Source organism: Sturnus vulgaris, chromosome 14 (genome assembly GCF_052056855.1).
Source record: "Sturnus vulgaris isolate bStuVul1 chromosome 14, bStuVul1.hap1, whole genome shotgun sequence".
In the NCBI taxonomy this organism is placed as follows: Eukaryota; Metazoa; Chordata; class Aves; order Passeriformes; family Sturnidae; genus Sturnus; species Sturnus vulgaris.
In genome coordinates this window covers 775,968-788,369 of record NC_142256.1, presented here as the reverse complement: position 1 = coordinate 788,369, position 12,402 = coordinate 775,968, and the positions used below count along the sequence as shown (strand labels likewise).

The 12,402-nt window shown below is 50.7% G+C and overlaps 1 protein-coding gene across 1 annotated transcript; it reads right to left on the bottom strand.

Annotated features, from left to right (window-relative positions):
• Nucleotides 1-292: 292 nt before the first annotated feature.
• Nucleotides 293-12,190, bottom strand: ITGB1BP2 (integrin subunit beta 1 binding protein 2). Its single transcript, XM_014877118.2, has 13 exons — nucleotides 12,059-12,190; nucleotides 11,094-11,227; nucleotides 6,091-6,552; nucleotides 5,809-5,858; nucleotides 5,655-5,711; nucleotides 5,209-5,357; nucleotides 4,960-5,072; nucleotides 4,645-4,703; nucleotides 3,698-3,768; nucleotides 3,377-3,479; nucleotides 1,951-2,070; nucleotides 1,469-1,531; nucleotides 293-732 (listed from the first exon to the last, which is right to left on the bottom strand). Exons 3-13 carry the CDS (start codon nucleotides 6,152-6,154, stop codon nucleotides 466-468), a joined length of 1,116 nt encoding a protein of 371 aa, XP_014732604.1. The 5' UTR covers nucleotides 6,155-6,552; nucleotides 11,094-11,227; nucleotides 12,059-12,190; the 3' UTR covers nucleotides 293-465.
• Nucleotides 12,191-12,402: the final 212 nt, after the last annotated feature.

Sequence of the window (12,402 nt, the reverse complement as noted above, 5' to 3'; positions counted from 1 at the left end):
ACCATCTCCCGACAAAGAGCCGCAGGGCCCGGCTTCCCCAGCGCCGGGCAAGGGCGAGGGCAGGAGCTTACACTCCGCTCAGCCCGGGGCTCAGCACGCTCAGAAACGGCAGGGAAGGTGTGTCCACCCCCAGATATGCTAGGTGCTGGGCTCCGAACACCCAGTCCCCAGGGACACCGAAGGTGCAGGCACGGGAACTCCTCCTATTGTAACTGCCCCTGCCAGGCACAGAAGAGGAAGTGACAGACACCAGGGTTTGGCCCTCTGATGTTTCTTAAGCGCCCGTCATGGATTTCAGAGGACAACCTTTGCTCTGGGCGTTTATTAATTGTCCCTTCTGACCCAGGGAGAGGCCATGCTGCAGCCTGCACACGGTTCTGCACTAGGTCTGCTCTTCTGGATCTGGTGCCAAGGTGCCCAGTAGCTCAGGAACCAGCAGCACTCAGCTGCTGAAGCACTTGATCGTCAATTACTCGGTGCTTTCATATCCGGTGTTCCCATCTCCAACTCTTCATATTCCTCCTCTGACCAGCTCAAGCTGTCATCAGAGTCCTCATCCTGCACAGCCCCAGGCTCCTCTGTGTTTGCAGCTTCCTTCTCTTGCTCACCACAGGACTGCGACTTGCTTTGGGGGAGCTCCAGCCTGGCCCAGGAGCCAGGGCTGGCTTTGCAAAGCGTGATCTCCACCTTGGCTGGGACCATGCTCACAAAGCTCTTCTCTACATCAATGGTCTAGAGAGAGGGAAAGGTGCAGTGCGCCGGGCAGGGGAGGGCAGGCAGCAGGCTCTCAGCCTTCCCCTCACCAGCAAAGCCCTGCCAGAGGAGAAATCTCCTGTGCCAGGAGAAGCCTGGGCTGCAGCTGAGCTCAGCTGAGCTTCACATTGCTATGCCTCAGCAGCACCACGGTGCTCACACCGAGCTCAGAAGAGCTCAGCTTGCCTCAGCCACATGCGCAGCTGCAGCACAGCCTCTCCCCAGCAGCGAGCTGTGCTGAGACACAGCCATACCCACACCTGTCAGCCCTCTGCTGCCTGCAGGCACAGGCAGCACGCACCAGAAATACAGATAAGAAATGCACGGGCAGATTCCTCAGCCTCACTGCTGCTCCCTAGCCAGCAAGCAGCTGAAAAATCAGTCCCATCGCTCAGACTGCCTGCAGTCTCACAGCAGGATTGTGAGGGACACAGGGACCTGCCGGGCCAAAGAACATTTGGGGCAGCCTGGGACCAAACCCATAACACCCATAGGGCTGGCAGTGACCTCCAGCTCTGACCTTAGCCCTGGATCAGTCAGTGCAGGCACCTCAGCCTCCTCACCACCCTTAAGGCGTTTCTCAGCAGATATGGCCATAAATGCCTCTATCTGGGCAACCTAGCCCAGGATGAAAAGCTCAGGCTGCCACACAGAACTCCAGTCCAGCCCTATGCAGACTGCTGGAATAGAGAAATCAAAGCAAACAGGATCTTACCCCCCAGAGCTCCAGTTCTGCCTGGAAAATCTTATTCCCTTCAAAGATGATATGAGCCTCAAGCTGAAAGATCAACAGAAAATTATCTGAGAGGGTAACACAGCACTGCCAGAGCTCTTCCCCCAGACATTGCAGTTGCCTTTTAGCACCATATTGCATCCCACATCCTGGCTCCAGTCTGGTGATCCCCTCAGCACCTGGCAATATTTCACCCCTTTCAGAGCATGGCAGGTTCAGCTCTGTCACAGGTCAAGGGATTCAAGGCCAGCAAATCCATCCATTGAAGCTGAAAGCCAGAGCTGCTGAACAGATGCAGCCAGTGAAGCCACCGGGCTCTCAGCTCAGGGATGGCAAGCTGGCAGTGCCAGCCCTGCTTGTAGCAACAGGCCAAACAGGTCACCAAAGAGCACCAGGCACCCAGCTGGCTCCTGGGTGGGCAAACTCAGGTGGGCCATGGCAGTGCCCATCCCCACCCCACTCACCACGGTGCGATTGGCCTTCACGTTGCTGAGGGTGGGCAGGGGGTTCTTGGCATAGACTGTCACCACCACCTGGCTGCTGGTTTGGTGCCAGTCCTGCCGGCACAGCACCGCCTTCTTGTCCTGCCAGGAGAGGAACCCATCACGGCACAGCTGGGGCTCAGACACCACCCAAATAGAGGGGATGTCTGAGCCAGAGGATGCTCCCTTGCAAATCTCCTTTGAGCTGGTTAGTTCAGGTTGGCACAAGCTTGGCAAGAACAAACTCTGCCTTTTGTGCAGATTTTTGAGGGGAAATGGTTCATGCAAAGGTGGGCAGCCTCTGCCGTGTCCTATGCAACATCTGTGCTCTGCTTGGGGCTGCTTCAGGATACTCTAAGATCAGAGACATCTTCTAGCTCCAGAGACACTCCACTATGCCCAAGCTCCTAAGTGCTGTACACAGTCAGGAAACTCAGCCTGGAGGGCAATGCAGGGGCTGTTACTGGATATGGATCATGCCATTATGCTACATTTGGGAGTCAGATAAGCCCCAACTGGCCACATTTCACCTTTGTCCACCTTGTCAGCACCACAGACACTGACAGACCTGTCCCCCCACCAAGCTCATTTCTGACCATCACAAGGAGACAGACCACCTGCAGCCCTCCACACAAGAAATGCTCCAGGAAGAGTCCTGGCCCCAGACTTGGGTGACAATTAGCACAAAACATCTGCATCACAACATCACAGCTCCTTCACTGCAGCCTCCTTAACATTCAGGATATGTTTTCTGCTCCAGAGCAAAGAAGAGTTTGGGCTCAGAGAGGGTTGCTGGGAGCAGTTCTGACTCAGAGGAACGTAGTGCACTTTCAGGGTTATCCTGGGCTGCTTTGGTGCAACTTTCCCATCTCAAGCTTGTTTCCAGTCAAGAATTTTCCTGGGGGAACTTACACACACAGTATTGAGAATTGGGATCTTGTCCCCCACTTCCCTGCTACAATACCATGATGGTATGTGGATGAGATCCCTCCTGAGAAGCAGCTGCAGCGGGAAAGCTTCATTAAAACCAAATTCAGTTATCCACAATCATCTGACAAAGCCTTTTTTGTAGGACTTTTCCTGTGCTCAGCCACCTGTCTCTAATATGGCAACCTGCAATGCTGGCTATGCTGTGTCCAGGACCAGGTCCTGCCTAGCTCAGCTTTCTATTGCACATCTGCTCACTGGGTGTGAGACCTGACACATCTTGTGAATGCAGAGCAGCATCTTAAACGGCAGATGGGTAAAGATTAGGCAGTCAGACCCTGTGCAGTCATCTATCAGCAATTATGAATATTAAGAATTAAATGCAGAAACCTGTGTGAATGCAGAGCAAGGGAAGGAGCACTCTCAAATACCGATAATGCCAATTGCTCACATTAGTTGCCTCTGCTAAGAGCCCCCTTACCTTCTTTTCTGTCCAGCAGTGACACCCATGGCTGCAGCCTGGTTGCTCCATGAAGGCACTGAAGTCCGTAGTTTTGATTCCACAGCAGCTCCAGTACTTCATCCTGAGGAGAGCAGGGTCAGGAGCAGGAGAGGGGACTACAGCAGGGTGAGGAGGGAGAGAGGCTCATAACCCAGAGCTTTCCCTGCCCACCTGTCCCCCTGTCCCCTCATGAGGTGTCACACACAACTGCAGTGGCCATGCTGCTGGGGCCACCTAGCCTTGCCATGCAGCATTTTGTGGCAGGGTCAGTTTGTTCTCTGGTAAAGTGTTTTTCCTTACCCCTCATGGAAGACAGGGACACCAGGATGAAACATACAAACTTCTGTGTTACTCTCTGGGCCCTGGTAGATCTGTGGAGAAAGAAGCAGAGGAATGTTCTATCTATGTCTCTGGCACAGGACAATGTGGCACAGGTGTCCATTCATCAGTGCCCATCCATGTAGAGGGCACAGCACAATGCCCAACATCACCCTTTTGCCACGTGGGTGCCCTCACTCGGGGACCATGCCCAGCCAGCAGCCCAGCACTCGTCCCTGCTCCCTGCTGGCAGGGCAGCCACCCTGACCTTGCCAGGACAACAGTCACCCCTGAGACCCTGTCAGCAGCCCTTCTGTACCCTTCTCCCAAACATAGCCTGCTCCCAGCCCAGAGCTTGGCAGCACAAGGACAGTGGGCAAGTTCAGACACTACAGAAACTCACTCTGAGGTGCAAGAGGTCATTTATCATTCCCGTCCTTTCCCCTCCTTCCCAGAGTATGTCAGTCTCATGTCCTCATCCACCTCCTGCTTTTGCTCCCCACTCCCTCACTGCTGCTTTCCAAGTATGTTATCCCTGCCACAGCTCATCCCTCCCACTCATCAAGGCAGACAGTGCTCCACAAGGCAGCCTCGGACAAGAGAGAAATTGGGCTGTGCTGCAGCAGTTCAATGCAGGTGGGAATTGGCCAAATGCATTCCGCCTACGTGTCCAGTCCTGAATATGTGCTGTATGTCACTGCAAGGAGTCAGCAGCAGTGAAACACAAATGTACCACCAATCTGGAAGCCTCTTGCAGGAAGGTAGTTGAGAGGTGGTAGAGGTGGCCGCTCCCAGAGTGGGATGATAATACGGAGCAGGTGGGCACTGCCACCTTCCACCTGCCTGACACCTGCCCTGAACCTGGACCTGTGATGCTCCTGGCCACAAGGCACAGGCTGGGTAAAGATGGGACCCTGCCAGGTACTCACTGCCTTGCAGGCTGCGTTCTTGCACGTGGTGCCAGCTCTCACCTGGACAGCCTCCTCACCTGCAAGAGCAACACAACTTCACCCAGGACACACACTGCCCATGCCTGCCCCCAGATCCTCCCCCAGTCCTCTGCCAGTTCTCCAGCTGAGCACAGACCATCCCAACGTTCCTCCAATACATGCTTTTGCAGGTTTGCAGGTTTTGCAGTTTTGCAGGACGTGCAGCCGTCACTAACTGCACTGAGCCTGTCATGCAAAACCCTGTGCTGGACTTGCCGTGTGCAACCCTGGTGCCATCCATCAGCTAATCCCTACCTGTACAACTGCTCTCAAGTATCTTGTCCTCAGAGGACATGTTCAGTTTCTCCAGTGCCTGCTCCAGAGACCTGGATACTTTAATTGGCAGCAGTTGTCTTGGCTCATCAGAGCTGGGAAAAAAGCAGAAGCAAAGGCCAAGTGGGTTTTTCTGTGATATAAGTGCTATTACCTCTCTCGAGAGAGCAGCAGGACAGAACACACACAGAAGTGACACAGCACTGTCGCTGTTAGCTGAGCCTGTTTCACCTTGGTCTTTCCCGCAGCATCTTCTCAGCTGATTTTGGTCCTTGGACGATGATCTCCTTTGCTGGTTTGGACTTTAGTTCATCTGAGGTCTTCTCTTGGCTGGAAGGCTCAGGGGGCTTCTCCTTGCTGTGAAACCCCTTTGTGCATCCCTGAGCAGTAGAGACAAGCCTGATGACTGCTTTGTCCTCCTCTATCTGGTGGCTGTTCTCAACCCCTGTGAGTTTCCATGATGTGGTGGCTCAGTGTCCTGAAGACATGGGCTCTGACCTTCCACTTTGGGAGCAGCACCCTTGCTTGGAGGGTTCTTGGAAGCAGATAGCAAATCCCTGGCTGGCAGGGCAAAAGGGACATCCCTGACACAGGACAGGGCTGGGACAGGACTGGGCAGGGGCCAGAAGGAAAGGATGGAGGAACACTGTGTGCATTTGGGCTGGCAGGTCACTCACCTTTATGGAGAGGAACTCAGAGAAGTCTGTTGTACGTTTCTTGCAACAAGACCAGCCCTAGACACCAGGACATGAGAGGCTGGTCAGGTGTGGGCAGTCCTGTGGGCACAAGGGCACTCCACACAGCTGCAGCCCCAGCTCCTGCCCCACTCACCTTCAGGGCATCATGGAAGATGGGGACACCTGGGTGATACAGGCAGGAATCTGAAAAGGGAAAACGGGCAAAAGCTTTCAGGAGAAGCAATCCTGCCCACGAGCCACCTGTGACAGCAAGCAGTCCAGAGCCAGCTCCTGCCATATGGACTGCCTGTGCTGGGCTTAGCATTCCTGTGCTGGGCTTAGCAGCTCAGCTGCAGCACAACAGCCAAGGCCACACTCTGGGAAAGCAGCACACGATTCCCATTCCCTCTGGTGCAAGGCACACAAATTCACTCACCCTCGGTGTTGTGCTCGGGATCAAACCTCTGCCCGCAGCCCTTGTTGTAGCACAGCAGTGCCATAGTTCAGGAGTACTCGCAGTGTCCTTCACTCCTTCCACAGAAGTCGCATTATCTTTGCCCGGATCCCTCCTCTGCTTCCCCACCGCCTGCAGCCAGGCACGGGAGGTGGCTTTGCCTGTCTCTGGAGGCAGCTGTGGGAGGCGGCCGGTAACGGGAGACCGGGCTAAAGATGGACAGGACAGCTGATGGGGCTTGGCGCCTGGGATATCTCCACAGGCATTCCTGTGCTGGCCCTGCGCCCAGCAGAGGGAATGGCCACTGCAGGGTGGCCCCACGCCCGGGTGTGCAGAGGTCCTGTCCCGGTGCCTGCCACCCTGCATCCGTCACGGAGGCTTCGGCATCACCCCAGTGCTCACACAGCCTTTGAGCAGCCGTGCTCAAAGAGGAGATCCCTGAAACTGAAGGGAAGAGAATTCCCAGAGTCACAGGGCAAAACTCATGCTGATCTCACCCAGCCCCAGAAGGCACAGCCACCTGCTAAACAGAGGCACCAGCAGAGCAAGGCTGTGCACATGGCCAAGACAGTTTTTGATGCTGGCTTTTGTGCAGCCCAGGAGTAACAGAGTGGTCAACGGAAGGTTCTTGGCCAGACACGAGAAGTAGGACACAGTGATTACGTGGGTGATTATGATCAGATTTATGGCTAATACAGTTTTTAAATATCGCCAATGCAGTATCTAAACCACAATTCTACCATCTATTACAAATTAGGGTATATACATGAATGGTCCCTCCCATTGAGTCACAAGCTTCAGTGAGACCCACTCACTTTCTAAACTTCTCAGAGAAATCTCAGTGTGGCTCAATCCACTTACTCTTAGATTTGGTTACAGTCTTTGTCTAAAGGATTATAATATCCACAGGTTTGGCTAGAAACATACAGATTTACCTTGAAGAATTCACAATTACAAAGCAATAAGACAACTTTGGAGCTGCTTTAGAATTTTATTTCTGTATTTGACCAGTCTTACAGTTCTTCACTACTCCTCACAGTATTCTGTGTGCTCCTTGCATTCTATCTGGACATACCCTGCAGGTGTCCCCAAGAGGGGTAAGGATGACAAACACCACCCAGAAGCTGCCTGTGACCTTGAGAGTGCAGTTTGCATGGTTGGCCCAGACTCCAGCAGCATTTCATACACTTTTGCAGGTCAATGTGCACCACAGTCAATCACAAACAGCTCAGCTCCCCCATCTCTGGAATGCATTAATCATGCAAGCATTCTTTGAGTTCCTCCTGCAAAACCTGCCTGATGTTTTCATCTTATCTTTGGTCAAACCACATTGCCCAGCAGAGACTGTGGAAAGGGAGAGGGAAGGATGCACACACGGACTCAGACCTGATTATCTTCCCCTGTCATCACATCAGGGATGAAAATTGTTCCCTGGAAGATCATTGTAATCATAGAAGAACACAAAATGTTACTGGGGTCCCCTGTATGCAGAAGGGGTTTTCTCAGACCCCCTGCTCCCCTTCTGGGACCTAAGAGTTTTCCCTTTACAAACAGGAAACCCTCCTGAGATCAAAGGTTTTACTTAGTTCCTCTAAGTGTCTAAATCAAATATTTTCTTTGTGCTGTTCCTGTTTGCAGGGACAGCTGTTTCCTGGGTGCTTCCCTGACCTCCTGGAGCACACAGCATCTGGGGACCATTTCTGTTGAGGAACTGGGGTTGACATAAGTCCTTGGCACTATCAGACAGTACAAAGAACAAGTCCTGCAGGCAGGAAGGAGTCTGCTCAGGAGGTGAGCCCACAGGGTCTGCCATGGCTGATGCAACCCTAACTCTGTCCTACAATGTTTGTTTAACCCACTTAATCCCTCTACAAAGCCTGAAGAATTTTCTGTCATCCCAAGGGGGTCTCCAGAGTTCAGAGTTAGGGCGAACTGTTGCCAGAATTCTGGACCTTATCAGGGAGAAAACTCCAGATTATTTCACACTGTCCTGCTACTTCACCTCCAGCTCAGTTCTCCCACCCCCACCTTGAGATACCCCAGCCAGCAGCAACGTCAGGCTTTTCCTTGTCAGCTCCTTAGCAAGGAGCCAGCCCTGCTGCAGGGAAGGACATGTATCACTGTCACACCTCTTTATATCTGGGTCACCTCTGTGCAAACCTACATCCACCCAAGAGCTGGGAGGGAAACAGGAGGGCAGTGGGGCACTTGTCACATCAGCATGAGCCATGTGGCTTCAAAGCGCTGTACTGACTCAGGTCACAATTGACCCAACAGTCCCAAAGGTGGGTAAAAAAATGCTGCTAGCATCCAGAGCCTCTGCTTAGGTGAGAAAGATCACTGTGGACCCAGGGAGCTGGGCAGAGGCCTGTGGCAGGGGAATTTGCCATCCTGGGGGCTGAGCAGAGCTATAGTGTTTCAGATCTCCCTGTTCTTTCCACGAGCTGTCAGCAAGGCTGCAGCTGTCACCGACCCCGTGCCAGGGAGAATATGGAGCTCAGGTTACCCTGCACACCTCAGAGGAAACGCCAGCAGGCTGATGTGGCTGACACACATGGCAGAGATAAACAGCAGGTACCCCGGGGGACTGTGGCTGAGGCAACTCTGTACTCTGCACCTGAGACAGGAATCGAGCTCCCAGCTGCCAATTAAAAATAGAGCCTGTTTGCTTTGTGTACGCTTAATTTCATACACAACAGATCAAAAAAAGAAGTAGAAAAAAACCAGAATAAATTATTCTCAAACCCAGCTTAATCTGTTTGCCCTTGAACAATCAGGGTCAGTGTAAAACAGTCCTGCAAGGTCCTGGGGAGAACATGCTGGATACCTCCAGGGAAACAAACCCAACTCACCCCTGACCCTTCAGTCATTCAGGATGCCCTGTGGAACTGGAGTAGCAGCAAGACATTGGATTGCTAAAGCACAGAGTAATTCCTCAATACAAAAGGCTTGTTAAGGTGAAGGGATATATCTGAAAAACATACTACCACTATGTATGCAGCAGGCAGGATTAATGTTTTATTTATTTGAGCAATAAAGTCTTTCTCAAAAGAACATGCAGCAACTCTGCCTGGCCACTCCTCAGATAGCACTGCTAAGGGATAATAAAAAAAAAACCTGTCCAAAGGGTCTGCACTGCTTGTACTCAACAGTTCAGAGAACAAGTTTGAAAAAGACCAGAAAACTACCAGAAATGGGGATGTGGGAAACCTCTCCAGTCAAGACCACTGTTTTTCTTCAGCTTGGGTTATTATAGGACTATTGCTGCAACACTTCAGTCTCATTGGACAATTACATCCTCAAACTGGAACTGTCTACCCAGCTGATGAGGATTTTCTCCCTGTAGTTCAGACATTGTCTTGCTCCAGAAACAGTTCATTTTCTGTGGAGCTGAGCAACTCCTTTAGGAGTTGATTCACTCTGGTGCTCACTCTGAAGGCACACACAGTATTCCTCAACAAAAAGTGCGCTTTGGTCCCCAGTCCAAAAAGAAAAGTTCAGTCTACACCTAAGACTCAATCATGTGTTCATTAGCTGGCATCCTGCTGGCAGAAATCCCTGAACTAGCACTGAGTGTGGGGTCTTAGCAATTTTCCTTTTGAGGGTCCTGTTGCCTTTCTAGCAAGGTCACTGTGAGCTTAGTTAGAGCAGAGTGGTCAAATTGTAGTGAGGGAAAGTGCCCCAAAACCAGTATTGTGCCTGGCTGAGCTCCTTGCTTTCTTACTCTCTTTTTACTTACATTTGGCACCAGGTACCAAGTCGTGACCAAGAGAAGAAAGAATGATGGCTCCTTTCAGCAAAGCCACAGAAAATCACATCTTCCTTCTTTCAGCCCCCAAAGGTAGCTCACTGGAAAAGTAGTTTAGCACACGCTATCACTTGCAGCTTTCTATGATATATTACAGCTGCTAGTGAGAGGAACTGTGCCAGGAAAAAAAAAAGAAATGTTTGTCTACTGCTTTGATATGACAGAATTATCCACATACCAGGTGGATTTTTCAGATTTATCTTTATTTCTCGCAAATGCACTCACTACTGCTAAAGAGGAAGCTGCATAAAGCGTGAGTTGTAAAGTCCACAAATGATGGGGGTTTAAAGTTAAGAGCAAAATAGTAAGAACCAAATTGCACATCAGTCCTTGGTGTGATACAAACTGACACTGAAGAACTGCATTTTAAACCAGCTGATCAAATATGACAGCAAAAGGCATCAGTTTCTCCTCATAAGAGTCAAAATATTTCATCAGTCTGCAATTACATAATAGACAGCACTCTGGAACTGCATGCAGAGGGAAACATTCCCTTCTGCACGGTGGCTGAACCTCAGCACAACAGTGCTGTGAACAGCCCAGCCTCAGGAGCTGCACTCGTTCCCTGAAACACCAAGCCTCAAAGTGCTTCAGCAGAGCAAGGAATTGCTCTGGAGTGAGGCAGCCTTGCCTGCTCCTGTGCCCAGCTGTAAATGCTTCTGCACTACAGTCAGTCTGGCCCTGACACACGCCTCTGAAAATCTTAGTAAAGGTTTGCTTTACAATTTCCTTACTCATTCGCAGGTTTTCAGTCTCCTCCTTTAAAGCAAAATAAGAATGATTACCTATAGCATTCATACCAGAACTTGCTTTTCTTTCATTGCTGCCACTGGATCTTTAATTTAGATGTCTAAAATCTTGTTAGATGGGTTTTAGGCAGTGCTAAATTCCTCCTTCCGTATGATTTTACACACTCTTCTCCCAGGGAAAGACAGTAACCAGACCCATCCTTATCTTATACTTGCTCAGGACTGAGGCAGCAGCAGAGTGAGGCAGCTCAGAGTGAACACCTGAGCTCTGCTGTTTCACTAGGACAGCAATTTCTCCCTTAGCTGCTCAGTAACACACAAGCCAGCTGAGCAATGGACAGGTGAAGGAGGTAATACAGACACCTGGATGCAACTTCATGGTTTCTTCCCCTCATATTTCACACTTCAGAATTAAACAACGTACTTACCCAACAGCTGTGGCACTGGTGAATGCCTGCTGGCCTCATTCCAGACACAAGCTACAAGAACAGATCCATCTTCCACAAGGCAACAGAAAAGCTAATTAGCATTCTCACTTGAGATTTTGCAGCAGTGATCTGTCCTAGCAAATGAGCCAGATGAAAAACATCACCAAACTCTTCATGCTTCATAATCAAGCTGATAACCACCATTAGATACCATATCATCTCACCAAACCAGCTGCTGATGCTTTCAAATGTGGAAAACAAATTAAGAAACAGAGCATTGGCTGCAGCCTCTCTTCTATACATCTTATCATCCCTTTCCAGGTTAATTAAAAGCCATCCAAAGAGAGAGGTAAACCAATCAAGGCTCCAGAGTGATTATTTCACCTTTCCCTACTTAAAGAGTGCCTACCCTAATTTAAGGTTCTTGCTTTGATAACATTTAGCATCTTAAAATGTTTCCATCTTTCCTATGATTTCACAATTCTTCAAGGCACCTTCTTATGCTTTTACAGTGTAACACTTTCTCCCTCCTCCCTTTCCCACCTAAATTTATTTCTAAGCTTCCCCCTTCACAGTCTCAACTCTAGAGACTGCGAGAACACAAGTAGCAGAAGGCTCCTGTCCCTACAGATTCCCTCACGTATTACACCAGATAAAGCATTACTGTTGCCATCAGTGAGTCCTCTCCTTCCAGTCCCAGCACAGGAGTTCTGGGAACGTCCCAGCCAGAGGCAACTGCAGCACAGAGCAGAGACAGAGACCTCTGTACTCTGCACCTGAGAAAGGAATTGAGCTCCAGGCTCCCAGCGACACATGGACAAGTCCTGCACCTCACCTCTCTGCAACCACAACAGACACATCCAAGGGGTGTCAGCAGCTCCCTTTCTGCATTCTAACCTGCTGACGTTGAAGGTCACATTCCATCACTGTTGGGGGTAGGTTTCTTTTCTTTTGTTCTTTCTTACCTGTAGAATTTTTCCCAAGAGTTGCTGGGAAACACTGACTGCTGGTACTTATGGCTATTTGAGAAAACAAAAGGTTAGCTGGGTCCAGGTAAAAGGAAGGCAGGAGGCAGCTACTGCGGCTTCTGAGAAAGGACGCTGGCTCTTGTTGCTTGGCAAAATAAACTCGTCATAACCCCGCCCAGAACTACTACTTCTGTGGGGTGAGCCTCTGCTCGTGAGAGCAGCCACTGACCTGGGACCTTATTAACATCTACCTCACTAAAAGAGGGACCTATCACCATCTGCTCATGTTCCCGAGAACCCTGAGGCCCCTGTCCCTGCCCTGCTCAGAGCCAGGCTGTCGC